Here is a 26,172-nt window from a genome sequence, read left to right as displayed (position 1 = left end):
TTCACAACTTACCTCTCGAAGTGGTGGTCGCACCTGAAGAATCTTCGTCCCCGAGCTTGCAGCCTATGTTTGTCTGGTAACTTCTCCATATAAATCCATTGTCCGCCCAACGGCTCAAAAACACCCTGCACCCAGCCGCCCGAGTGCCCCTGGAAGTGCAACAACTATAATAATCTACTTCCCCACGTGCCCTGGCAAGTGACCAGGAGCCTAGCTCCCACAGCCGCGTGGCCTCCCTGCTAGCAGCCACCAACCAAAGGCCCCCTGCCCGCCATAGTTTAACATTGGGCCTAACTCTCTCTGCACCCGGCTGCCCCAGTGCAGCTGAGGGTGTAACAACTGTACCTACCTGACCCTGGGAGACCCCTGAGTCTATGCCCAGAACCTTAACTCTGCCAGTCGAGTACTTACCTGAAAGCCGATAACCTACATTTTCTCCATAGGGTAACATTGACTTGGAAATTCTTCTGTCGAGTTTTGGAACGTTAAAATATTCACTAAAAATCAGCCGAACAACGAAAACGAAATTACTCACCTGTTATCAGGAGAGATCCCAGTGCTGGATCTTGGTGCCCAGCACTGACCCTGAAAAGTAATTACAACCGCACTTACCAATAACTTGATTTTCCTCCATAGGATAACATTGCCTGGTTTTTACCAGAAATTCTTCTAAGTGTCGATTTTTGAAACAAACAAATATTCCTTAAAAATCGGCTGTATAACAAAAACGATTTCTTTCAACTGTTTACAGGAGATGCCCCAGTGCTGAATCCAGGATCCAGCACGGAGTATGAAAAAGGATAACATTGGTGATTCTATGTGAAAAAGTTTCTAAGTGTCAACTTTTAAAATACAATAATATTCCTTAAACATCATACCTTTAACCAAAACACATTTACTCACCTGTTTCAAGGAAATGTCCCAGGACTGAATCTAGGATCCAGTCCTGTGGTTAGAAAAGTAATCCAAAAAGTAATTAATTGCATTTACTAAGAAATTCCCATTGAGCTCAATGTTATAATTGTGTTTGAATTGTGTTGCCTATTGCAACAACTGTAACTACTGTATTCAAAAGTCTATTGCCTATTGAAAGTATTTAACTAAAGCATCTCATTCTGAGAAAGTATATTTTGATACCTACTTGTGGTTCTAAAATAAAACAATTATATGTTTTTATATACAAACCATTGGCCTATAGTTCAGTTCTTGTGTGTGAGACCATTTGCTGACTGAGTGTGTAGAACAAATGCTTCACACTGTCCTCTGATACTGCCTTACTGCTCGTCCAAGCTACCACTTTAGAGAGGAAGGTTATATCTAACTTTAGCCTCTGCCAAACCTCTGGGGACTGTGTACTCACTATACCTATTTGGGGACAGTATATACAGAGCCACTTTCTTACAGCTACCATCTGTCCACCTCAGTCTACCTTTCCTCCCTTTCATGGCTTCAGAAGGGGCACCCAATCACGTCCTGCCCAGCCACCCAGCTGCCCAATCTCTGCGTGGCCGCGGACGTGGGATCAGCATCCTCGTGGGTCAGGGAGCCAGGGGGTGGGCCAGTCCACCCTTTCCCCTCTGCGACTGCCTCCAAACCCTCCTAGTCCGACGTTTCAGGTCCATCATCGGCCAGTCGGAGGCAGAATTCGCCATTACCTCCTCCACTGGTAGTCCATCACGTGTGACAGGTGGCTTCTGCAGATAGTCCGAAGGGACTACTCCCTCCCCTTCAAAACTACCCCACCCTCCATGCCACCCTCCTACGACCGTATGTCGGAGGATCATTTGGTGCCTCTCTAAGAGGAAACTATGGCTTTCTTGGCCAAGGGGGCCATAGAGAGGGTTTTGGTGCCAGAAGAAGGACGTGGTGGTGGTTCCCGCTACTTTTTGGAGCCCAAAAGGGACAAAGGCGCGTGCCCTATCCTAGACCTACCAAACCTTAACTTCTTCCTTCGGAAGTAGTAGTTCAAAATGCTCACTTTGATCCTGGTCCTTTCTGCCCTTGCCCCAGGAGACTGGATGGTTGCATTGGATTTGCATGACACTTTTTTCCATATCACCATCCTACCTGCCCACAACGTTACTTACGGTTCACGGTGGTGCGCGAGCACTTTCAGTTCACTATGCTCCCCTTTGGCCTTAGCAATGCCCCTCTTATGTTTACAAAAGTGATGGCGGTGGTCACAGCTCATCTGCACAGATCAGGGGTACCAATCTTTCCGTATCTCGACGAAGGGCTTTTAAAGTTGGGCTCGCCCCAGGCTGTCATTTCCCAAATCCAGACTATGGCAGACCTCCTGCACTCGCTGGGGTTCACTACCAACGTGCCGAAGTCACACCTGACTCCCTCTCAGACGCTCCCTTTCATCGTAGTGATTCTGGACACAGTGCAGTTTTGGCGCTGTCCTCCCAAACAGCTAATCTGTGATATCTGAAAGAAACCCGTCAGATTCCTCACCTTAGAACATCCCCAGGCGTCAGGCTGGATCCGGAAAGATTTTTCATCAGCAATACCCTTGCGCATCGCTAGGCGTCGTCTGCGGCTCCGCGTCCGTCGTCTGCGTCGTGTGCCGGGATGACGTCGTCGGAGTACTTAGACGCCGTCCTCGCGCGCTGACCTCAGTTCTTCTTTTTTCCGCTCCAGACAGTGCCGATCCGTGAAGAGCATACCCTTTTAATTATTTTTGGACTTTTTGGTCTATTCTCGTCGAGTCGACTCTGGTGCCGGTAGGATGCCTGGTTTTAAACCTTGTGACTCCTGTCACTGACTGATGTTGTTTACGGACCACCACCGCCGGTGCCTTTACTGCCTTGGGGCCGACCACGATGCCGAGTCGTGCCTCGACTGCCGGACCTTGACGTCGAAGGCTAGGCGGGAGCGGTCCCACAAGCTCCTCGAGCTCCGGCAGTCGACTCCGTGCCGTTCGCGGTCCCGGTCGAGAAGGAGGTTGAGGGACGGGTCGCTGAGCCGCAGCAATCACCATTCGTCCGGTTCCAAGTCTTCTGGTAAGTCGAAGCATAGTAAGAAGTCCAAGAGGCGACATCGCTCTTCGGGCTCCCCTCGCCGGTCGCGCGACTCGGCTGAGGGTTCGGGTGATTCCACCCACCGGCTCCATCGGAGCCGCAGGAGTCACATCCGTCCCCATACCCGCCGGTCCCTGGGACTGACGCAACTCCGGCGGAGATCATTGCCTGCCTCTCGGCCATGAGAGGCCTGGTTCCGCCGCCCCACGCCTGCTGACGCGCCTTCGGGCCCCGCGGGCTCGACTGGTGGGCCTAGCAAGCCGGCGGCTTCAGCGCCGACTCCAGTCCCGATGCCGCAGGTCACCGAGGGATCCAGGACCTGGATCCCAGTAGGCGCCGGTCGACCTCACGACCCCTTCGCCGGCGCAGACTCCGGTGCCACCCCAGGCGCCGCCTTCGGACGACGCCTTTCCCCGGTTTAGTCCCGGTCCGGGCCCGGCGTCGGAGCGGCGCCGTCCGGCGCCGCATCCGACGCCGATGGTTGGCAATTTAATCTTCTGCCCGGCTCCGATCATTCCACCTGTCTACCAGGAATCGGATGACGGTGACGATTGGGAGGGGTCTGTTGACCCTCTGGCCCGGCAGGGCCAGTTATCACAGGACTGGGCAGACGAACTGGAGGATGCCAGTGGTCTTGACACCTCCCCTGACACTGGCTTCATCTCTCCTCCGACAGTGGCTTCGGAGGAGGGTGCTGCATTTTCTGAGGTGCTGTGCAAGGCGGCCGAAGCCCTTGGGCTAGAGCTACCTGCTGTGGCTGTGAGGTCTAACCTCCTCACAAAAGTGCTCCAACCGTAAGCAAGCTTCTCGGAGCCTCTGCTGCAGTTTAATGATGCACTAGTGGACGTTCTGAAGGGCTCCTGGTCCAAGCCCTCCACAGTACCTCCTGTGCACCGGAACATGGCCCAGCGCCACCGCCCTGCTCCAGGCGACGCCAGTTTTCTGTCCATGCACCCCACGCCTGAGAGCCTGGTTATCCAGGCCTCTACTTCCCAGACCTCCTTCCCGTCCGCTCCCCCGGATCGGCAATCCAAGTGACTAGAACAGTTTGGTTAGAAGCTGTTCTCATCCCTTAGTTTGGGATTGCGGTCTATTAACACCGCTTGTCACTTGGACCGTTACTGCCACTCCCTGTGGGATACGGTGGAGGACGTGCTGCCCCAGTGTCCGGAGGAGGCCCGGACACGGCTCGCCCAGGCTCTTGCCGAGGGGTGGTGTAGGAGAATAGGGTCTGCTTCCTATGGTCACCCCCACTTTTTGCTTTTGCTTCACTGGTTTTCGACTTAGATGTGGCTGTGGGCCTGCTAATCAGACCCACAGCCCAGCTGTTCTCTCTCTAAATTCATACTATGTGTAGGAGAGTAGGGTCTGCAATCCTATGATCACCCAGATTTTTTGCTTTTGCTTCATTGGTTTACGACTTTACCCGGCTGCGGGCCTGCCAATCAGACCCACAGCCTAGCTGTTCTCTCTCGAAATTAACACACATGTACATTAGGTGCATCCACTAATTGGAACTGGGCCGCCTTATCAGTCCCTGTATCAGCATACCACAGGTATCCAGGGCATCGGTGTACCCAGGGCCTACCAGGGGCTGCAGCATGTATTATGCCACCCCTGGATGGCCGCCCAAATCTGACACAACTGGCTGCACGACAGCTGGGGCAAGGTGGTGTAATCACCCGTTGCTGTAGGTGTAGTATTCCTATACCTAACCCTAAAATGGACGCATGGATTCCTGTCAGTCACTCCTATGGCAGGCCTTATCAATCCTGAAGGCAGAGTGCTGGGAATCATGTGAGATGGTGCTCTGGCGCGAGCTGAGCCCGTCGACAGCTTGCGGAACCAAATCCTAATAGCCGTTCCATGGTGACGCGGGCCAACTACCTTAAAGTGCACTATAATCCTCGCGGTTATTTGCTAACTTTGGCATCGCATCACCCAAACATGTCGAGTAAGGTGTCATACGAATTGGAATACGAACCCCTCGCCAGTTCTGGCGACGGGGTTAGCATTCCACCCTTCTAGAGGGACACGACATGGAAGTAACCTTGAACCCCGGTTAAAGTTGACTCAAGCCTCAGCATCACAAAATGGATGCTGCCACCAGACACAAGTCTGACCTCCTGCTGCTGGGAGACCTTCCAGCGAGGGGAGCTTGGACAAAGGGTTTCCTGTCGAGGGCGGTGTTAGCACCATCCCAGACAGGGTTTGTGTATCCCAGGTAGGCAGGGCTGAAAGGAAGGTGATTGCAAGTGGCACCCCGGTGCTCACTGTGCATAGCCCGGCTCAAACCAGTTTCGGGGGCACACCAGCCCCTGAGCTGGGGCGAAGCCGGACAAAGGATAGGGGTGTAACCACCCCCCTCCTGGTCCCACCCATAGGTAGGACCTAGTCACGGGCCAGCCCCTTTTTCCTAGAATAAAGGTGGGAGCGGGTCCCCTTCCCAAATTGGATAATTCTGAATCTTGAACTACTTTCCACAAAAGGAACTCTTGACTATTTCTGAAGACTCTCCCTTGTGGCTAAGGAGTAGCCACCCTGCACCAGCAGGCACCACCTAAGCGCTTGCGGTTTGCTGTACGTCTCTCCCACGGATCAAGACTGCCCAGCTCGACGAGACCCGGGTTCCCTGCCATCTCTGACCTCTACCTACATCATCAGCCCAGCTGAGATTCGTAGGTGTGACGAGACCTGCGGGACCGGCCATCTTCAGAACCTGCACGACGCTTATCTAGCACGCCCACCGAGGGACCCTCGAGTGAGTGCACCTAGGGTTTGAGAAGCCCTAACCCTGAGCGGCTCCAGCACCGAAGTCTGCCTCCCCAGCATCCACGAGATCTGCGTGGGGGCCCTTCTGCTCCTTGTTGCTCACCGCGTTGTCCGGCCACTCGCCGACCGGCTTGTGGCCCTCTTCACGACGCACCACGACAGACTTTCATCACTGGTCTGGTTGCTCCAGACTGGCTCTTGCTCCCCTTCAACAGAGGAGTACCTCGGACCCTCCTGGTCCACTCCCGACGCCATCTTGACTCCACCGCGTGGGTTTGCCACTGCCAAGACCTGCTGCCCCATTCCTGGGCCCAGCATCATCGACAGCAGACACCTTCGTGGGACAGCTCGCCCTCCATCCTGGTCGCCGCCGCGCCTCCTGGTCCGAGGAACAGCAGAGTCCGACGTCACCCACTCACCTGGTCGAGGTGACTTCAGCCGGTACCTTCCTGGTACCCACACGATCGCTGGCTAGCGGTTGAGAACTGAGTCCCCTCTGCTTTCAGGTTTTCTTCATCACCGATCCAGGCTTGGATCTCTCTGAACATCAACACTGGTCGCCTGCCAGCAACTTCTTTTTTCAGGCTCCTGAGACTACAACGAGGACTCCCGACATCTTGCTGAACCCCACGCAGCCGCAGCCTCTGGGCTAGGTAACTCGAGCATCTCGGTGCTCCATCGTAGGTTCACTCTACAAGTGTCCAGTTCCTTTTTCGTTTAGTCCCACTGATCGGATTCCTCCGGAATCAGTAACTTTAAACTATCTAACCTTTCCCATTCCACTTGCAGTGTAAATGGTTTCGTGCCCTTCGGGCATTTGTGTAAATTGTGCAACCGGAAGTATTTTCATAAGAGTTTTGTAGTGTGCTTAGCTCCCTGACTCATAAAGAGCCAGGGTAGTCTTGTTATAAATAAATATCCTTTATTTTCATAACAACTTGTGTGGTGTCCTTTCACTTGGTGTTCAAGGGGTATATGTGACGGTAAACAGACGGCTTAACACGCCCTCTAGAGTTTAGCCTGAAGACTGCTCTTGTCCACGCTACTAGGATAGCTGGTCTATAAGGTTGACTTACAACCAATCATCAATAAGGGTCGTTTGGAATGATACACAGTGATCACTAGAATAGTGAGCACTACATATCAGGCGAACTTCTCACACTATGTACTTTAGGTACATAACCCAATTGGTAAGGATCACCTTATAGGGCCCTGTACAATGTACCTTAGGTACCCAGGGCATGGGTGTACCCTAGGCCTACCAGGGGCTGCAGCATGTATTATGCCACCCCTGGCTGGCCTCCCATCCTGACACAACTGGCTGATCACTCAGCTGGGGCAAGGTCGTGTAATCACCCCTTGCTTAGGTATAGTATTCCTATACCTACCTTTTATATATAGACACATGGGTAAGCTTTCAGCCACTCCTATGGCAGGCCTTAACAATCCTGGAGGCAGAGTGATTGGTAACATGTGAGATGGTTCTCTAGCATGAGCTGGCCTGTCTGCAGCTTTCAGAACCATGTCCTTATAGCTGTTCTATGATATCGCCTACCATATACCCTTAAGGTGCCTTATAATCCTCGCGGTTATGGTAACTATGGTTTGGCTTTATCAAAATATGTTGTGTAAGGTGTCTAACACTTTGAAATACTACCCCCACACCATTTCTGGCGATGAGGATAGTATTCCCCCCTTCTAGAGGGAGAAGACATGTTGAAGTCCTACTACCCGGTTAAAGTTAACCAGAGCCCCAGCATCACAAAATGGATGCTGCTTCCACGGACACAAGTCTGACCTCCTGCTGCTGGAAGTCCCTCCAGCGAGGGAGGCTTGGACAATAGGTTTCCTGCCTTGGGAGGTGCTAGCACCACCCTAGACAGGGCTTAGTGTATTGGGGCAGGGAGGGATGAAAGAAACGAGACACTGCCTGGGGCACACAAGGTGTCCCATGCATAGTCCGGTTCAAACCGGTGCTGGGGCACTCCAGCCCCAGCCCTGGCGCGAAACTGGACAAAGGGAAGGGGTTGTAACCACCCCCCTCCCTGGTACAACCCATAGGAGGGACCTAGCAGGTAACCCAGCCCCCCTGATTAGTATAAGAGTGGGAGCTGAGTCCCTAGGACTTTGGATTATCCTGAACTGAAACTAGACACGAAACTCTGGACCTTCAACATTCGACGACAAGAAGACTGAAGAATCTCCCTTCTGGCCAAGGAGCGGCCACCCTGTGCAAACAGGCACCAACAAGCGATCTGCCGTTTGCTTTGCCCAAGTTCTACGAGGAACCGACTGCAGATCCCAACCAGCGCCTTGACCTCCAGACTTCTCTGACCCTGATCCACATCCAAGCCAAGCTGAGATCCGTGGAGGCGACGAGAGACGTGGGACCGGCTACCTGGGAAAATTGGCGAGTAGCTTCCAGCGCAGCTTCTGAGGCATCCTCGAAGTTGTGCTCTGGGGATTGAGAAGCCCCAACCCCGAGCACCATCTGCACCGAAGATCAGCCCTCCACACTCCACGAGTTCTGCGTGGGGCCCTTCTGCATTTTCCTGCTCGATGCGTCTGTCTGGTTGCTTGCCCGTTGGCTAGTAGCCTCAGTGACGACGAACCCTTAACTTTTCACCGCTGGTTTGGCTCCTCCAGACTGGCCCTTGCTTCCCTGTGAAAGATAAGCACCTCAGGCCTTCCTGGTCTGCACCTGAAGCGAATTTCCCTTTCCACGTGGGTTGCCTTTGCTAAGGCTTGTTGACATCAATCGGGACGTCGACTCCGCCAGCAGCAAGATCCTTCTTGGGACAGCTCGTATCCTGGTTCTGGTCGTCCTCGACGCCTCCGGGTCCACGCAGCTGCAGAGACGAGCTTCAAGACATCACCTGTGTTCTGCACGACATCGCCTGGTTCCTTCCTGGTTCCACCCGGTCACTGGCTAGTGACCCAGACTTTGTCCCCTCTGCTTGCAGGTGTTCTTCCTTCAAGATCCATCCTTGGATCCACCGGACATCTTCCTCCTGGCCGCCTGCCAGCATCTGTTCTTCAGGCATCCATAGGATCCAGCGACGACACCCGACACATCTTCACACCTATGCACCCGTCTCCTGTGGGTGAGGTAACGCGAGTACTCCGGTGCTCCAGTGGGTATTGACTATCCAAGTGTCTAAGTCTCTAGTTGCTTCCTCCTAGTTACTTTGGAAGTGTCCGTATTCTTCCTATTTCTAACTGCTACATTCCCATTGACTTTAATATGTAACCCGCGTATGTGTTTCCACACTGCACACGCTTCCCGTGGGCCTCCCACTTCCTAACTATTGGTAGGGTATTGTAGCCCCAGCGATGCCCTAGGCCTACTCCCTGTTCGTGACGTGGTACTTACACCACTTTCTTAGTATATGGTTTGCGTGGCCCCTGGGCCTAACTGTATTTTTCCTGTGCAACTAAACGTATGCTACTTAAGAAATTGTTTGTACTCAGACCTCTGAACTCATAAAAAGTGTTGAGGGAATATGTTAGAATAAATACATTCTAATTTTATATATACCTGGTGTGGTGTCCTTTCATTTGGTATTCAAGGGATTGTAATGGTATAACAGCTGGCTTCACATGCCATACAGAGTTTAGCCTAAGACTGCTCTTGTCCATGCTACCACTAGGATAGCTGGTCTATAAGGTTGACTTTACAACCAATCACCATAAGGCTTGTTTGGACTGATACAAGGTGTACACTAGAACTAGTGAAATCATATATCAGGCCAACTTCTCACAGGCGGGATGCAGCGCGGCACGCAATCCGATGTGGACTAGACACTACGGACTCGCTAGGTAGGGCAATGTCTACTACGGTGGCGCTTCGTCGCCACGCCTGGCTGCGGTCCACGAATTTTTCTGGGGATGTCCAGAGCACCCTCATGGACATACCCTTCGATGGCAGTCGCCTTTTTGGCGACAAAGCGCATCGTGGGCTGGAGCGCTTTAAGGACTCCCGGGCTACGGCTAAGTGCTTGGGCCTCTCGGCCCTGTGCCCGCAAGCTTCCGCTTTTCGTCCCTTTCGTGGCCAAGAAAGGGGCAACTAGCCACAGGCCGCAGAACCAACCTCCACGCGGTCGCGGACGTGTATTCCGCCGAGGCGTTACAGGGGGACAACGTGCCGGTCCATCCACATCTACCCCGGCAGCATCTGCCTCAAAGCCCTCCTAGTCCGTGCTTTCAGGCCCATTCCACGCCAGTGGGAGGCAGAGTTCGCCATCACCTGCTCCACTGGCGTTCCATCACGTCGGACAGGTGGGTGCTGAAAATGTTATGTTATGTTATTATTTGACAAAGCGCAAACAGCTGCCCCAGCAAAGAGGCGTCCCGGCGCTAAGAACCACGGAGACTCAACGGAGGACAGAAGGAAAACAGCTGGGAGGCCTAAGAGGAAGGGAATAGGTAGGTTTTAGCAGCTTTCCGGAAGGCGGACAGATTTTCCAATGAGCGGATGTTCACTGGCAGGGGCTCCCAACACCCTGTACGAACGTCCACCAGTGCGGGCTAGCTTTGTACGGGGTACCGTCAGCAGATGCTGGCCTAGAGAGCACAAGTTGCGCTGTGGCACATAGGGTGTAAGGAGTGGCCAGAGAAGTTCTGGGCGTCCAGTTTTAAGGATTTTAAAGATCATGGTGAGAGCTTTAAACTGGATTCGGGATTCGATGGGAAGCCAGTGCAGCCTTCGAATTGTGGCTTTGGCTGAACATCTGCGGGGAAGGCCGACCAAGGTTCTTGCCGCGGTGTTCTGCACGCGTTGCAGTCGTGCTATCTCCGCTTTGTTGGCCCCCAGAAGTAAGACATTGGCGTAGTCCAAGCAGGAGAGAATTGTGGCTTGGACAATCATTTGGCGAACCTTGGAGTCAAAGAAGCAGAGTATAGGTTTGAGGCTCCTTAACAGGCCCACACAGGTGGCCGCTACCTTTTTTGTGTGGGTCTGGAAGTTTAGTGAGGAGTCTGAAGGGGCTACTCCCTCCCCTTCGAGGCGACCCCTCCAGCCATGCCACCGCAGTACCACCGCATGTCAGGGGATCACTTGAATCTTCTTCGGGAGGAAGTTACGGCCCTCTTGGCCAAAGGGGCCATCGAGCGCGTTCCTGGTCCAGATGTAGGTCGTGGTTGTTATTCCCACTACTTTCTGGGTCCCAAGAAGGGCAAAGGGGGCCTACGCCCTATCTTGGACCTCAGGAGCGTCAACGCCTTCCTCCGGAAGGAGAGGTTTAAGATGCTCACCTTAGCTCAGATTCTAGCTGCCCTAGACCCTGGAGACTGGATGGTAGCGTTGGACTTGCACGACGCTTATTTCCACATCCACATCCCCGTCCTGCCGGCCCACCGGCGTTACCTGCGGTTCACGGTGGGCCAGGAGCATTTTCAGTTTAGCGTTCTCCCCTTCGGCCTCACCAGTGCCCCTCGGGTGGTAATGAAAGTGATGGCGGTGGTCGCAGCTCATCTGTGCAGATTGGGGGTTCCAGTCTTCCCCTATCTCGACGACTGGTTGTTGAAGGCGGGCTCGCCCCAGGCAGTCGTCTCCCACCTCCAGACTACGGCCGACCTCCTGCATTTGCTGGGGTTCTCCATCAATGTGCCGAAGTCGCATCCGAGTCCCTCCCAGAAGCTCCTATTCATCGGAGCGGTTCTGGACTCGGCGCAGTTCCGGGCCTATCCTCCGGTACAGCGGGTCCGGGATATTCAGGCTCTGATTCCCATCTTTCGGCCTCTATCCCGGGTTTCGGTCAGATTGGTGCTGCGGCTGCTGGGTCTGATGGCCTCCTGCATCCTGCTGGTACATCACGCCAGGTGGCAGATGCAGGTTCTGCAGTTGGACCTGAAGTTTCTGGGCCCAGCATCGGGGCAACCTGTCTGACCATTTCTTGATCTCGGAGGGCACTGCAAGTCAGTTGCAGTGGTGGTTCACGGACCGCGATTGGGTCAGTGGCAGATCCCTCTCCCTACCCCAAATGAAGCATGTAGTGGTGACGGATGCGTCCCTCCTGGGATGGGGGGGCCACATGGGAGAGGCAGAGATCAGAGGACTCTGGTCTCCGGCGGAGTCTCGGCTCCATATCAACCTTTTGGAGGGATCCAAATTGCACTGAAGGCATTCCTTCCCTCTGTCCGGGGAAGTGTAGTGCAGGTGTTCACGGACAACACCACCGCCATGTGGTATTGCAACAAATCAGGCGGGGTGGGGTCGTGGACCCTTTGTCAGGAGGCTCTGGACTTTGCTGGAACATCAGGGCATCACCCTGGTGGTTCAACATCTGGCGGGCTCTCGGAACGCCAGACAAGACGAACTCAGCCGCCGGTGCATGATGGATCACGAATGGCGTCTCAACTCGGACGTGGCACGAAGCCTCTTTCAGCAGTGGAGAGAGCCTTGGTTAGATCTATTCACCACCGAAGAGAACGCGCAATGTCAGCGGCTCTGCGCGTTGGAATTTCCAAGGCGGCACTCGCTCGGGACGCCTTTCATCGCGAGTGGAGTTGCTGTCTGTTGTACGCCTTTCCACCTATACCACTTCTGCCCAGAGTGCTAAAGATCAGGCGCGACCGGGCCCAAGTCATCTTGGTGGCTCCGGATTGGGTTCGAAGATACTGGTATCCCGAGCTACTCAGTCTGTCGATCGATCCCCCGCTACGACTGCCTCTTCAGGAGGACCTTCTGTCGCATCAGCAGGGAACGGTCCTCCACCCGAACCTGTCCAGTCTCCACCTCCATGCTTGGAGATTGAGCAGCGACAGTTAATGCCATTTGACTTGCCTCCTGAAGTCTGTGATGTCTTTCCAGATCCAGCCTGACGCCTGGGGATATTCTAAGGTGAGGAATCTAACTAACTAATGTTTCTTACAGATATATCGTTACCGAAGGTAAGTAACTTGTCCATTAGGGCTATGATACTAATGTTTCAGCCTCTATCCTGGATTTTGGTGAGAATGACTCTGAGGCTGCTGGGCCTCATGGCCTCCTGCATCCTGCTGGTGGATCATGCCAGATGGCAAATCCGGGCTCTGCGGTGGGACCTGAAGTTCCAGTGGGCGCAGCATCAGGGGAACCTGTCCACGTACGTCCACATCTCAAAGGGCACTGCACGACAATTGCAGTGGTGGCTCACGAACCAGCATTGGGTCATCGGCAGATCACTCTCCATTCCCCAATCGGAGCACACAGTGGTGACGGATGCGTCCCTCTTGGGATGGGGCAGCCACATGGGAGAGGCGGAGATCAGAGGCCTCTGGTCTCCTGCGGAGTCCAGGCCTTCATATCAACCTTCTGGAGCTCCGGGCGATCCTACTTGCACTGAAGGCATTCCTTCCCTCGGTCAAGGGGAGAGTAGTGCAGGTGTTCACAGACAACGCCACCGCCATGTGGTACTGCAACAAGCAAAGCGGGGTGGGGTCATAGACCCTATGTCAGGAGGCGCTGCGTGTCTGGACATGGGTGGAACTTCAGGGCATTTCCTTGGTGGTTCAACATTTGAAAGGTTCTTTGAACGCCAGGGCTGATGAACTCAGCCGCAGGTGCATGATGGATCACAAATGGAGTCTTCACTCGGAGGTGGCGCAAGGTCTCTTTCAACAGTGGGGAGAGCCTTGGTTAGATCTATCCGCCAACGAAGAGAACACGCAATGTCAGCAGTTCTGGTCGTTGGAATTTCCAAGGCTGCAGTCACTCGGCAACGCTTTTCGTCACAAGTGGAGTTGTGGTCTATTGTACGCCTTTCTGCCTATACCTCTTCTACCCAGAGAGCTGAAGAAGATCAGGTGCGACCGGACCTAAGTCATTCTTGTGGTCCCGGACTGAGCTCGAAGTGTTTGGTATCCCGAACTACTCAGTATGAGCGTGGATCCCCGATCTGACTGCTTCTTCGGGAGGATCTTCTGTTTCAGCAGCAGGGGACGTTCCTCCACCCGAACCTGTCCAGCCTTCACCTCTTTGCGTGGAAATTGAGCGGCGACAGTTAATAGCATTTGATTTGCCTCCTGAAGTCTGTGACGTCATTCTGGCAGCCAGGCGTTCCTACACTAAATCGGCATACGTCTGCAGGTGGAACAAATTTGTGGCATGTTGCACAGCAAAGGCTGTGTATCCCCTTTCTGCACCCCTTTCAGAAGTCCTTTTGTTCCTTCTTTCTTTGGCCCGGCAGGGCTCTGCTCTGGGCACTATTGAGGGCTACCTTTCTGCAATTTCAGCCTTTCTCAGGTTCCCTGATCAGCCCTCTCTTTTCAAGTCCCCTGTTGTAAATAGATTTCTCCAAGGCACTACTCGCCTTTTCCCACCCTATTCCTTTTGTGATGCCGCAGTGGGACTTTAATCTGGTTCTTACCTATTTGATGTGCGCTCCCTTTAAGCCGCTTCACAACTGTCCTCTTCGTTTATTAACTTTGAAGACTGCTTTCCTGCTTGGCATCACCTCCGCTAGGCTTATGAGTGAGCTCCAGGCTCTTTCCTGTAAACCTCCTTCTGTCTGTTTATCTGGACAAGGTTGTGCTCCGCACTCGTCCTTCCTTTTTGCCAAAGCTTGGTACTGCCTTCCATATCGGGCAAACTATCACCTTGCCCACTTTCTTTCCGCCTCCACACCCCTCCAGAGAGGAAGAGAGACTCCACCGTCTGGGCCCAAAACGTGCGCTCTCATTTTACCTGAATCGCACACAACAGTTCCAGGTGGATGACCAGCTCTTTATTGGCTACGTAGGCACCAAGAAAGGCCGGGCTGTACACAAGAGGACTATCTCCTGCTGGGTTGTCTTATGTATAAAAGCCTGTTATTCCTCCGGTGGGGTTGCGTGCCCATTCTGCCAGAGCGACAGCAGCTACTACTGCATTGGGACCTTGTGTCCCCCTGCAAGACATCTGTCAGGCAGCTACGTGGGCCTCGCTGCACACTTTTACTAAGCATTATTGCCTTGACAGTCAAGTCTGGAGAGACGGCTTCTTTGGCCGTTCTGTTCGCCGTGACTTTCTGGTGTGATCTTGGTTTGCAGACCCACCACTGGGGTTGGTATTGCTGTGGTATCTATTCAAAGGTAAGAAATCTATCACTAACGTGTCTTTTTCAGATGCACAAGTTACTTACCTTAGGTAACGATATATCTGTAAGAGACATTAGTTAGAGATAGATTCCTTATCGTCCCACCCATCCTTCCCGTTCTGCGAACTGATTTCTAGGGTTAAGGTCATCCGTTTCAGGACCCTAGTTTCAATGCAACAGTGGTCAGTATCTTGCATGGCTCTGCGTTCCTGGCGGGAAAGTCGTGTACAGAACTGACGTCAGCGCGCGAGGGCGGTGTCTAAGTAGCTGCCGCTACGTCATCCCGGCGGTCACGACGCCTACGACGGATTTGGAGTCGCACAACGCCACCTTCCGACGTGCAGGGGTACTGTTGACGAAAACTTTCCGGATCCAGTCTGACGCCTGGGGGTAATTCTAAGGTAAGGAATCTATCACTAACTAATGTCTCTTACAGATATATTGTTACCAAAGGTAAGTAACTTGTGCATTAAGCTGCTCTTTTGAGAAAAGTAGACAATGCGTTTTAAACCGGTCTTTTGCTTTGCGGGAGCCCTGCATGTAACAAGTCTTGTCGAATTGCACGATGGCTGGACACTATAGACTGTGGGCCTTATTTGTCAAATGGTAAACTGGTAGTGAGGTAGAGAGAACTCGCTTGTGTGGCTAGTCTGCAAACTTTCTCATATGTGGACTGCGGCTGCAACTGGGAATCGGTAGCATGAAGGCTCTGGAGACAGAGGATCTGAGGGCAGGGGAAGACCATTTAGAAGTACCTACATAGTGCATTTGCGTGGCCCACATTCGACAGTGTGATAGTAGCACTTCTGACTGCAGCAAGAAAGGGTAATTAAAAGTGAGCAATACTGCTTACTTACAGGCAAATGATAGTGCACTTCTGAAGATAACGGAACAATTGACAATAACAGATTCGAAAAAGGGAAATTGCAGTCCTGTTATGTAGCTGAGCATCAAAGAAATGGGGTGACACGGAGACTGAGCCTGCGTTTATGTGACTTGTTATTAAGAGCCTCATGGATATTGTTGCTTGAAGTTCTTTTAGTAAAGAAAGTGAAAAGTATAATCCTCTATTTTGACCTAAGATGATGTATGCATATTAAGATTTTACAATCTGGAACATAATTATTTTACTTGCAATGGAAATATTTACTAAGAGGTTCAGTTTTGAATGACATTGGCAATAGCTTGTTAATGTATATGGCTGTTGAGTTTGATAAGTGCCTTTTTCTTCCTATCAAAAGAGTTAATGTTGTTTTTCTGTCCCTTTGGCTTCCAGGATCTACAAAAAATGAGACCATCACAAAATTTCTGCAGCTGTGCATTTTCCCACGATGCATCTTTTCAGCCATTGATGCAGTTTACTGTGCACGATTTGTAGAACTAGTACATGAACAGAAAACTCCAAATTTTTCCACACTTCTTTGTTATGACAGAGTGAGTAATTTGTGCCATGACACATGCATTGTTTTGAACAAACTTTTTTTGCAAGTGTTCTCTTTGTACTAGACTGTGTGAATCTCAGGGACTTAGTTGCAAAGACACCAATTCTTCTGTTTTTTTGGTTGCCACACATCTGTTAAAATCTTAAACCAGGGGCCTCTAACTTTTTCTGAAATAAGAGCTACTTCTGCTCTGTGATAACCTCCCCAACCTACTAATTTTAGTGTTGTAATAGTGACCACATTACAGAAAATTACCTTTGCGATCACTACTTGCAATATTACCAGCAATAAACACCTCTGTGCATCAGGAAGGGTTGCCAGCAGTAAGGTAAAAACAACTTTGTCATTATTGAATTCCCTCTTTATGAGTAATACACAACAGACACAGTGGAAATGTGTCTGGCACCTAGGTATTGATATTAATGAGTCTCCTCAATACCCATGATTTTTTCATGCAAATTGTAACATTAACACATTTTTGAATTTCAGCCATTTTTCTCCAAACATCAGTTCTGAAAATACACTGATTTTTGTCTCAAATAGACAATCAATTTTGGTATACATATATTAATTCCACCAAGCAAATGTTCTGATTTAGTTTGCTGGGCTGCACACAGGAGAGCTACTGTCAGAGAGCTACCAGTGACTCATGAGCTACTCGTTGGAGAAGAATGTCTCAAACTATTCTTCAATGTATTAAATAGCTATTGGTTGTTTTACCAAGCACATCTATCTAGGGGGAGATCTGGGCATACTACACAAGGGAGGGTGGAGGGGGAGAGAAAGTTGACGTAGGATACTAGATGATGACTTTATGGGCAGAACCTCGGGGGAACAGTCGAGTGAGAGAAACAGTTGTGTGCTGGGTTCATTCCTGGAGGTTCATGCTTTGCTGTGGGAAGATCAACCCACATACCAACCAGGCAGGAGGAAGAACATAACGGCTCCTCTGTTTGGACCGACCGGTCACCCAAAGAGTGCATACACCTGGCAAAAGGGGTATTTTACTTTGTTACACCTATGTTTCTGACCTCAGTGATGAACAAGATGACGTCCAAGAGACTCTCTGGGATCTCCCTTACCCAGAGAGAGTTGCTCATCATGTCAATGTAGAGATATCTGCAGAGAACACTAATCCACATTCAAGGTATCATGTCTAGAGAGGCAATCAAAACAATGAAGACTAGAAGTGCAATGTGAGTATGTGAGAAAGTGCCATCTTTCTTGCATAGTATGCCCCCACTTTTTGCTGAAATGCTGAATGTACTTTGACTGAGTGTGCCCTGGACTTCTGCCAATAAGGTGCCCAGGGCCTATGTTCCTTCCCCAAAACCCAAATTGGCAAACCCTGACCACATGTCAGTCCCTGGTAAATGGTACCCTAGGTACCCAGGGAATTGTGACCAGGGAAGGCCTCTAAGGGCTGCAGCAGTCATTGTGCCACCCTTAGAGGCCCTGTACCCTTACACACACACACACTGCCCTTGCAGGCTGAGTGTCTGGGTACAAGACAAAACAAAGAGTCGACATGGCACACATCCCTGTGTTCAGGAGTTCTGGCCCGCGAAGTTGGCGGGTCAAAGCAGGTTGCACAGCTGTATACACATTGGTATATCAAAGTAATACACCTCCACCAGAGTAATCAATTTTATCCATTTTATTTTCTTCATTTTCCATCATTATTTCAGCTCTTGTTTATCCATCACGTCAAAAGCGGTGACATTTCTTGAAAAACTTCAGCATGTAACTTGTTCTATGTATTGCCCATCCAGGCCTATGCATGAACATGTTTCGAATTTCCTCCATAACATTCAATTCATGTCGTACTCTATGCATTTCGGTTAAAAACCCTTCTTCAGGAGTATCTACAAATTGTAAAAATATATGTATGTCAGTCACATTACATTTCTGTCCCAACAGGTGTAAATTATATCAAAAGAAATTGTCACCAATATTTCCCTTCCCTCTTTAATACCAACTGATTTTTACCAAAACACCCGTATCACATTTAAATACCACCATAGTAAAACTCCACCGCACTCGCCATCTACAAAGCATTCCTAGTGACCGGCAAATTAAACTCCTAACTTAAACACTCATCCTAATTTTTAATCTGTGCAATCTGATAATTTCCTAACAACAAACCCATTTAAACCTCAAGCTACCTCTTCTCAATTTAAACGATCCTCTATTACCTTAGTGCCTAATATTGACTTGATCAGTTTCTTACGCCCCCATGAATACCTGATATAAACTACGCAGTACTTCAAACGCCTCTGTCGCGCTCGTGGTATCTTAATGACGGCCATGCTAAACACTGTGCCAAGTAAACTTTCTGTATGTACAGAAAGTTTACTCGGCACAGTGTTTGATGTTTGTTTTCAAATAAGCACTGATACAATAGAAGGGGGTTTGAGGTTTGACTTTCAAAGGATTGTGGGTAATGTAGTGTGTACACATGTTGATAGGGTATGAAATGCGGGAGAGGGTGGTGATCACGTGATATTTTGCACCAATGATCGCAGAGGTGGGCGGGTGATATTCATTTAAATTGAGGATGTTTAGCATGGCCGTCATTAAGATACCACGAGCGCGACAGAGGCGTTTGAAGTACTGCGTAGTTTATATCAGGTATTCATGGGGGGCGTAAGAAACTGATCAAGTCAATATTAGGCACTAAGGTAATAGAGGATCGTTTAAGTTGAGAAGAGGTAGCTTGAGGTTTAAATGGGTTTGTTAGGAAATTATCAGATTGCACAGATTAAAAATTAGGATGAGTGTTTAGGTTAGGAGTTTAATTTGCGGGTCACTAGGAATGCTTTGTAGATGGCGAGTGTGGTGGGAGTTTTACTATGGTGGTATTTAAATGTGATACGGGTGTTTTGGTAAAAATCAGTTGGTATTAAAGAGGAAAGGGAAATTTTGGTGACAATTTCTTTTGATATAATTTACATCTGTTGGGACAGAAATGTAATGTGACTGACATACATATATTTTTACAATTTGTAGATACTCCTGAAGAAGGTTTTTTAACCGAAATGCATTGAGTACGACATGAATTGAATGTTATGGAGGAAATTCGAAACATGTTCATGCATAGGCCTGGATGGGCAATACATAGAACAAGTTACATGCTAAAGTTTTTCAAGGAATTTCACCGCTTTTGACGTGATGGATAAACAAGAGCTGAAATAATGATGGAAAATGAAGAAAATAAAATGGATAAAATTGATTACTCTGTTGGAGGTGTATTACTTTGATATACCATTGTGTATACGGCTGTGCAACCTGCTTTGACCCGCCAACTTCGCGGGCCAGAACTCCTGAATGTATTATGCTCTAGTGCGAAAGGAACGGCGCACTCAACGGGTGCTGCACGCCAAATGATAATAAAAAGGAAGAGAACATGAAGCATAATTGAGAACAAGAAGGGTGTGCTTCGGGACATCTTCAGTTTTGACACATCCCTGTGTGCCATGCCCACCACCTACACTGCCATGGCATACATCAGCCACCCCTCTAGCTGGGTGCCCTATGCCAATGGTGTGGGCGCAGGAACCCTGTGCCCCTACAGTGCCCAGGTCCATTCCTGGGCACTGTAAGTGCAGTGCTGCCATTTAAGAGTACATGGTGCTGGGAGCTCGTCAAACATGAACTCCACAGCACCATAATGGCAACACTAAAGACTGAGAAGTTTGGTATCAAACTTCTCAACACATTAAACCCACACTGATGCCAGTGTGGGATTTAATGTACCAAGCACCCCAGAGGGCATCTTAGAGATGCCCCCTGAAACCTAACCCACAATCCACGTCTGTTCTGAGGCTGCCTAGCCTGCCACACAGCAGACATGTTGCTGGACCCCTGGGTAAGAGAGCCCCTGCTCTCCTGGGTCTGCAACAATGCACATCCTGGGCGAGGTGCCAAATCTCCTCCCCCAGGATGGGCAGTGGGAAGCATCAAAGGCATGCCGCCTCGGTGAGCTTCCCCAGGCCACTGCAACCCCCCACTCTGGCGGGAAGCTTGGGCAGAAAGCCCAAATAAGGACAGGGGATGTGCCAGCCTGCCATCCCCACCCCTCAGGTGGGGGAGGCGAGGTGAAGCACATCTCCGGGCTCTCGCCATCTTGAAGATGGGAAGCCCTGCCCAATCAGGACTAGGCTACTGCCCCCCTCCCACAGGAGAGAGGCAGGATAGGGGGTGTACCCACCCCAGGACAGGGACCCATTGGTCCCTGCCCTTCACCTACGTGTAACACCCCATAATCTAGTATTTAGGGGCACCCTGAACCTTCCTTCCCCAGATTTCAGATTCCAAAATCCGAAGAAGAGCTAGAAGAAAGAAGACCTTCCCTGCAGCTGCTAAGAAGAGGAAGACACCAACTGCTTTGGCCCCAGCCCTACCGACCTGTCGACCCTTGTACCTGCTCCTGCTCCAACCCGGCATCTCTTGTGGCCAGCAACCTCACAAACCCCGAAGGACCTGGCTACCTTTTGACTCTAAACCCCTGGGACTCCCATGAGTAGAGGCTCTACTCAAAACCTACTTCTAATCCCTGGCAGCAGCCCGGAACCGCGAACCCAGCACACTCTGCACCAGCCAAGCCTGGCTGGTGCCGGAGTGAACAAAGACCACGAAGACGACCCCACGGCAACTGTGACCCCGAGTCTGGCACCCAAGGACCCCCCTCGACACTCCTGAAGAAGCCTGCAGCCTCCGAACCAGGTGCCCACCCAACCGCGATCAACAGAGGGTAAGATTTCTCGACACCAAAAGGTACCCCTGCACCTGGCGCCCCGCGGCCCCCTGTGCCCAATCCTGGGGTACCTACCTATCCTCCAAGTACCCAACTTACCTCTCGAAGTGGTGGTGGCACCTGAAGAATCTTCGTCCCCGAGCTTGCAGTCTTTTTCTAAACCGGAGATTTCCCATTGAAATCAATTAAGCGCCCAAAGGCTCAAAAGCACCCTGCACCCAGCTGCCCGAGTGGCCCTGGCAGTGCAACCTCTACACCCATCTACTTCCCCACTTGCCCTGAGTAAGTGACCAGGAGCCTAGCTCCCACAGCCGCGTGGCCTGCTAGTCAGCAGCCACCAACCAAGGCCCCCCTACCTCTTATAGGATAACATTGGGCCTAACTCTCTCTGCACCCGGCCGCCCTTGTGCCGCTGAGGGTGAACCAACTGTACCTACCTGACCCTGAGAGACCCCTGAGTCTATGCCCAGAACCTTAACTTTGCCAGTCGAGTACTTACCTTTCAACCGATAACTCAATTTTCTCCATAGGGTAACATTGACTGGCTTTTCCTGAAATTTCTTCTAAGTGTGGACTTTTCAAAACCTAAAATATTCACCAAAAATCAGCCGAGTAACGAAAACCCTCACCTGCTCTTAGGTGAGCTCCCAGTGCTGGATCTTGGTGCCCAGCACTGACTCTGAAAAAAACTTACAACTGTACTTACCAGTAACCCAATTTTCTCCCATAGGAAATCATTGATTGTTTTTCTTGTGAAATTTCTTATAAGTGTCAATTTCTGCAATCCTTAAATGTTCTTTAAAAATCGTATAATATCTGAAAACGTAATTACTTACCTGTTTTGGATAAAGGTCCCAGTACTGAGTCTAGGCAACCAGTATTGGATTACAAAAGTAACGATAACATACTATACCTGCAACTTAAATTTTCTGCCATAGGGAATCATTGACTGTTTTCTATGAAATATTTTCTAAGTGTCAACTTTTAAAATAGCAAAATATTGTCTAAAAATCATCACAGTAATTAAGTCGACTTTTATCACTCGATTCCAAGTACTGACCCAGGACTGAATCTAGGATCCAGTCCTGGAATTCCAAAAGTAATCCTAAAAGTAATCTGTGGCAGATATCTTGAAACTTCCATTGAACTCAATGCATTATTGTGTTTAAAATTGTTGCCTATTGCAACCACTTGTAACTTTCTACAAAAGTCAATTGCATATTGCAAAAGTATTTATATAAAGCATCTCATTCTGAGAAAGTATATTTTAATAACTATTGTTGGTTCTAAAATAAAACAAGCATATATTTTTTATATATAAACCATTGGCCTAGAGTTCAGTTATTGAGTGTGTGAGACCATTTGCTGGCTGAGTGTGTGCAACAAATGCTTTACACTGTCCTCTGATACTGCCTTACTGCTCGACCAAGCTACCACTTTAGAGAGTAAGGTTATATCGAACTTTAGCCTCTGCCAAACCTCTGGGGACTGTGGACTCTGTACACCCTGTACCTATTTGGGAACAGTATATACAGAGCCCCTTTCTCACAAAGTAAGCTTTATTGGCCAAATGTTGGCCACCAAAAGGTCCATAGCGGAACTAGGGGAAGGAGTCCAAAGAAAACACCTAGGACAAGACTGCAGCAGCCAACTTAAAGAGCCCATTAGCAGCAGACAGGGTAATTTTCTTCAGTTGAATACCACAAGGAGAAATTCACCATCTGATAGAAGAGTAAATATCCTTGATAATAGTGGATAGGAATAGCATAACATTGTAGATGTATATGTTAGTTTTTAGAAATTATGTTTCAAATGAAATATTGTTTAAGGAGCTGTATAGACAACTACATGCCTTCATCACTGTAACAGCTGCAAAACAAGTTTTTTCCATTACAACAGTTTCCCTCTATTGATGCTCATCCTACGTAACTTTTCAGTCAAGTAGACACAAACTCTTGAAGTGTCATCTCAATGTTGCACTTGGTATTTAGTCTGGTGGTACAGCTGACAAATCTATTTTGAGACAAACGTTATGACTTTAAAGCATGTAGGCATGTTCATGTATCGTACATGGCCTGGATACAGCTGACATTGCATTCTGTCTTTGCACAAATTATTTATATTTACATTTTCAAAAAGTCAAATTTGCTTGCGTCTTTTCAGGTTTTCTCCGACATAATTTACACAGTGGCAAGTTGTACTGAAAATGAATCAAGTCGATATGGACGATTTCTGTGCTGCATGCTTGAGACTGTGACGCGGTGGCATAGCGATAGAGCCATCTATGAAAAGGTATGAGTAATAAAACAGTGTCTCAAGGTTTCATGCGTTTGTGTCCTTGATCTTCTTTTTTTTTTTTGATAAACAAGTTTTATTGTTTTAAACAGCACAATAACAGAAACAGTCTGGTATTCCGAATCAGTACTACACAGCAATACATTAGGAAGCAACCCCCGCTCCCCCCCGCCCCCAGAATCCCCCCCCCCCAGCCCCCGAACCGCCCCATTAAGGTATGTTGCCTAGCCATTTCCCCCAAACCTTTCGGTATTTCTTGGGGCATCCTCGTGCCCGATAGAGAGTCCGCTCCTGCGCCGCGCACCAGTCCACCCCAGCGCCCCACTTGGCCACACTTGGCGGCAGCGGCTGCTTCCATGCCGCAGCAATGTCGCGTTTGGCCACCATCAAGGCCGTCATGAGAAACAGCTGCTCGGAACGCGTGCCATCTAAGCCATCTGTGATGCCCAGCAGCGAGTGTCGTGGATCATGCGGCACTTCCCACCCCAGGACCTCCGTAAGTTCGGTCTCAATGCCTCTCCAGAACCCCTCCAGGGCCGGACAGGACCACACCATATGCAGGAAGTCTGCCGGGTCGGAACCACATCGGGGGCAGGCCGCATCCCCGGAGAGGCCCGCACGGTGAAGGCGAGCCGGTGTGAGGTATGCCGCGTGGAGATAGTAGATTTGGATGAGTCGCAGCTTAGCGGAGGCCGTCACCAAGCGGGGGGCCATAAGGGCGTCCCGCCAGTCGGCCTCGTCCAGGGGTCCCACCCATCCCTCCCAGCGCTCCTTAAGACCCGCAAGGGATGTAGGGGTGCAGTTAATGAGGGAGCGGTAGATCCTGGAAATGCCCCCCCTCCCCAGGTTGCCCAGCAGGACCTGAGCCTCCGGAGGGCTGTGATCTGGCAGCCGGACGTCCAGCGGTGTGTAGGTGCGTATGGCGTGGCGCAGCTGGAGGTACCGGTAAAATTGAGAGGAATGAAGGGAAAAACGCGCTTGCAGCTCTGAAAAGGAGCACATCCGCCCTCCCCGCCAGACGTCCCCCAGCTGGGAAATGCCGATAAGATCCCATGATTTGAAGCCTTCCAGCTTTGTGACCTCCCGCAACTACGTCCCGTGCCACAGGGGAGTAACCCGGGTCAACCGTCCCGTCCATCGGGTGAGGCGGAGCGCCGCTCTCCAGGACAGGAATACAGCCCTGGTGATGTCAGGGCAAGAAGCAGGGATGGGGGCGCCGTACAGGCGATCTTGGATGTCGGAGAAGCCCAAGCCGTTAAGTTCCACCCTGTAGGCCGGGTCGGACCAACCCCCTCCAAACCAGTCGTGAATGACCAGGAGGCGGGTGGCCATGTAGTAGAGGTAGAGATCAGACATGCCCAGGCCCCCGTCAAAGGTGGGAATGCGGCACGTCGACAGAGCCAGCCGTCGCCTCCCCTCGCCCCAGAGAAATCTCGTCGCCATCCCGTCGAGCTCGCGGAACCACGGGTGCGGAAAGGAGAGGGGGGTGTTTTGCAAAACATACAGAAACCGGGGAAGGATCATCATTTTGTAGAGGGCTACCCTTCCCAGCGGGTTGAGGGGCAGCTGCTGCCACCGCGCCAGATCGACCTTGGCTCTCTTGACCAGGGGGGAGACGTTGAGCGCCCAACTTAGCTCCGGGAGGAGGGAGACCCAGATGCCCAGGTACTGAAATGATAAGCGACGCAGAGGGATGGTCTCCTGCCAGTCAAAGCATTCCCTGGAGGGGTGCAACGGTACCAGGACCGACTTCCGTGGGTTGAGGGAGAGACCCGACGCCCGGCCGAAGCGGCGCAGAATGGAGAGTGCGCGCGGTCCGGAGCGCGCTGGGTCCCCCAGGTAGAGTAGGACATCATCCGCGTAGAGGGCGATTTTGTCGGCTTCCAGGCCGGGCCATTCCCACCCCCGAAGGAGGGGGTCAGATCTAATCAGGGCGGCAGAGGTTCCATCGCCAGAGCGAAGAGAAGGGGCGACAATGGGCAACCCTGCCTCGTCCCCCGGCCGATCCGGAAGGGCCTTGACAACGCCCCATTAACCAGCACTCTGGCACGGGGCCGGGCATAGAGGACTCGCACCATCCCCACGAACCGGGGGCCAAAGCCCATGCGGGACAGGACGTCGAAGAGGTAGGCCCACCCCACCGAATCGAAAGCCTTTTCGAAGTCAACGAGGAGTAGAGCGAGGTACGGGGTCAGTCGATGGCGATGGGCCAAGGCCACATGGAGACGGCGCAGACAGTGGCGCGTGCCCCGAGCGGGCATGAAGCCACATTGATCCGGGTGGACCAAGGTCGACAACATGGGCTTAAGCCATTGGGCCAGGACCGCCGCATAGAGTTTCACATCAGTGTTGATGAGCGAAATTGGGCGGTAGGCCGCTCTGTCAGTGGGCGGCGGCGTGGATTTGGGCAAAACCACAATCGTGGCCAGGTCGGATTCCAGGGGGAAGGAACCCCTCTCAAACGCCTCCGCATAGTGAGCTCTCAGCCGCGGGACCAGGGTGTCCCTATAGGCCGCAAAGAATTCCTGAGGAAAACCGTCCGGTCCCGGTGTCTTCCCCGTTGACGTACGCCCGATTGCCTCCCCGATCTCCTCGACGGAGATGGGCGCCTCCAGGCTCTCCATTTCGTCCGGCCGAAGCCGGGCCAGGCAGGTGCTCCCGGACGCGAGCAGGGCGTCCAGAGAAAGGTCCGGCGCACGCGCTCGGTAGAGCTGGGAATAGAACTGGGCAAATGCCTCTGCCATCGCCACGGCGGAGGACTGGAGCACCCCCGAAGAGTCGGCAATCGCCGGAATGATGCGCGACGCCCTGGGGTAAGTGGCCAGGCG

At 51.2% G+C, this 26,172-nt stretch overlaps 1 protein-coding gene across 2 annotated transcripts in view; it reads left to right on the top strand.

Annotated features, from left to right (window-relative positions):
• The window catches only part of THOC2 (THO complex subunit 2), a 1,568,999-nt gene that overhangs the window by 990,009 nt on the left and 552,818 nt on the right, over nucleotides 1-26,172 (top strand). For both annotated transcript variants that reach the window (XM_085608126.1, XM_085608125.1), the window contains exons 25-26: nucleotides 16,128-16,285; nucleotides 23,213-23,341. In XM_085608126.1, coding sequence (XP_085464252.1) covers nucleotides 16,128-16,285; nucleotides 23,213-23,341 — 287 coding nt within the window. The remainder of the gene's footprint in view (nucleotides 1-16,127; nucleotides 16,286-23,212; nucleotides 23,342-26,172) is intronic.

The sequence above is a fragment of the Triturus cristatus genome, chromosome 5_2, assembly GCF_964204655.1.
Source record: "Triturus cristatus chromosome 5_2, aTriCri1.1, whole genome shotgun sequence".
In the NCBI taxonomy this organism is placed as follows: Eukaryota; Metazoa; Chordata; class Amphibia; order Caudata; family Salamandridae; genus Triturus; species Triturus cristatus.
Note: the sequence above shows the minus strand (reverse complement) of the source record. Positions and strands in the feature narration are given on the sequence as shown.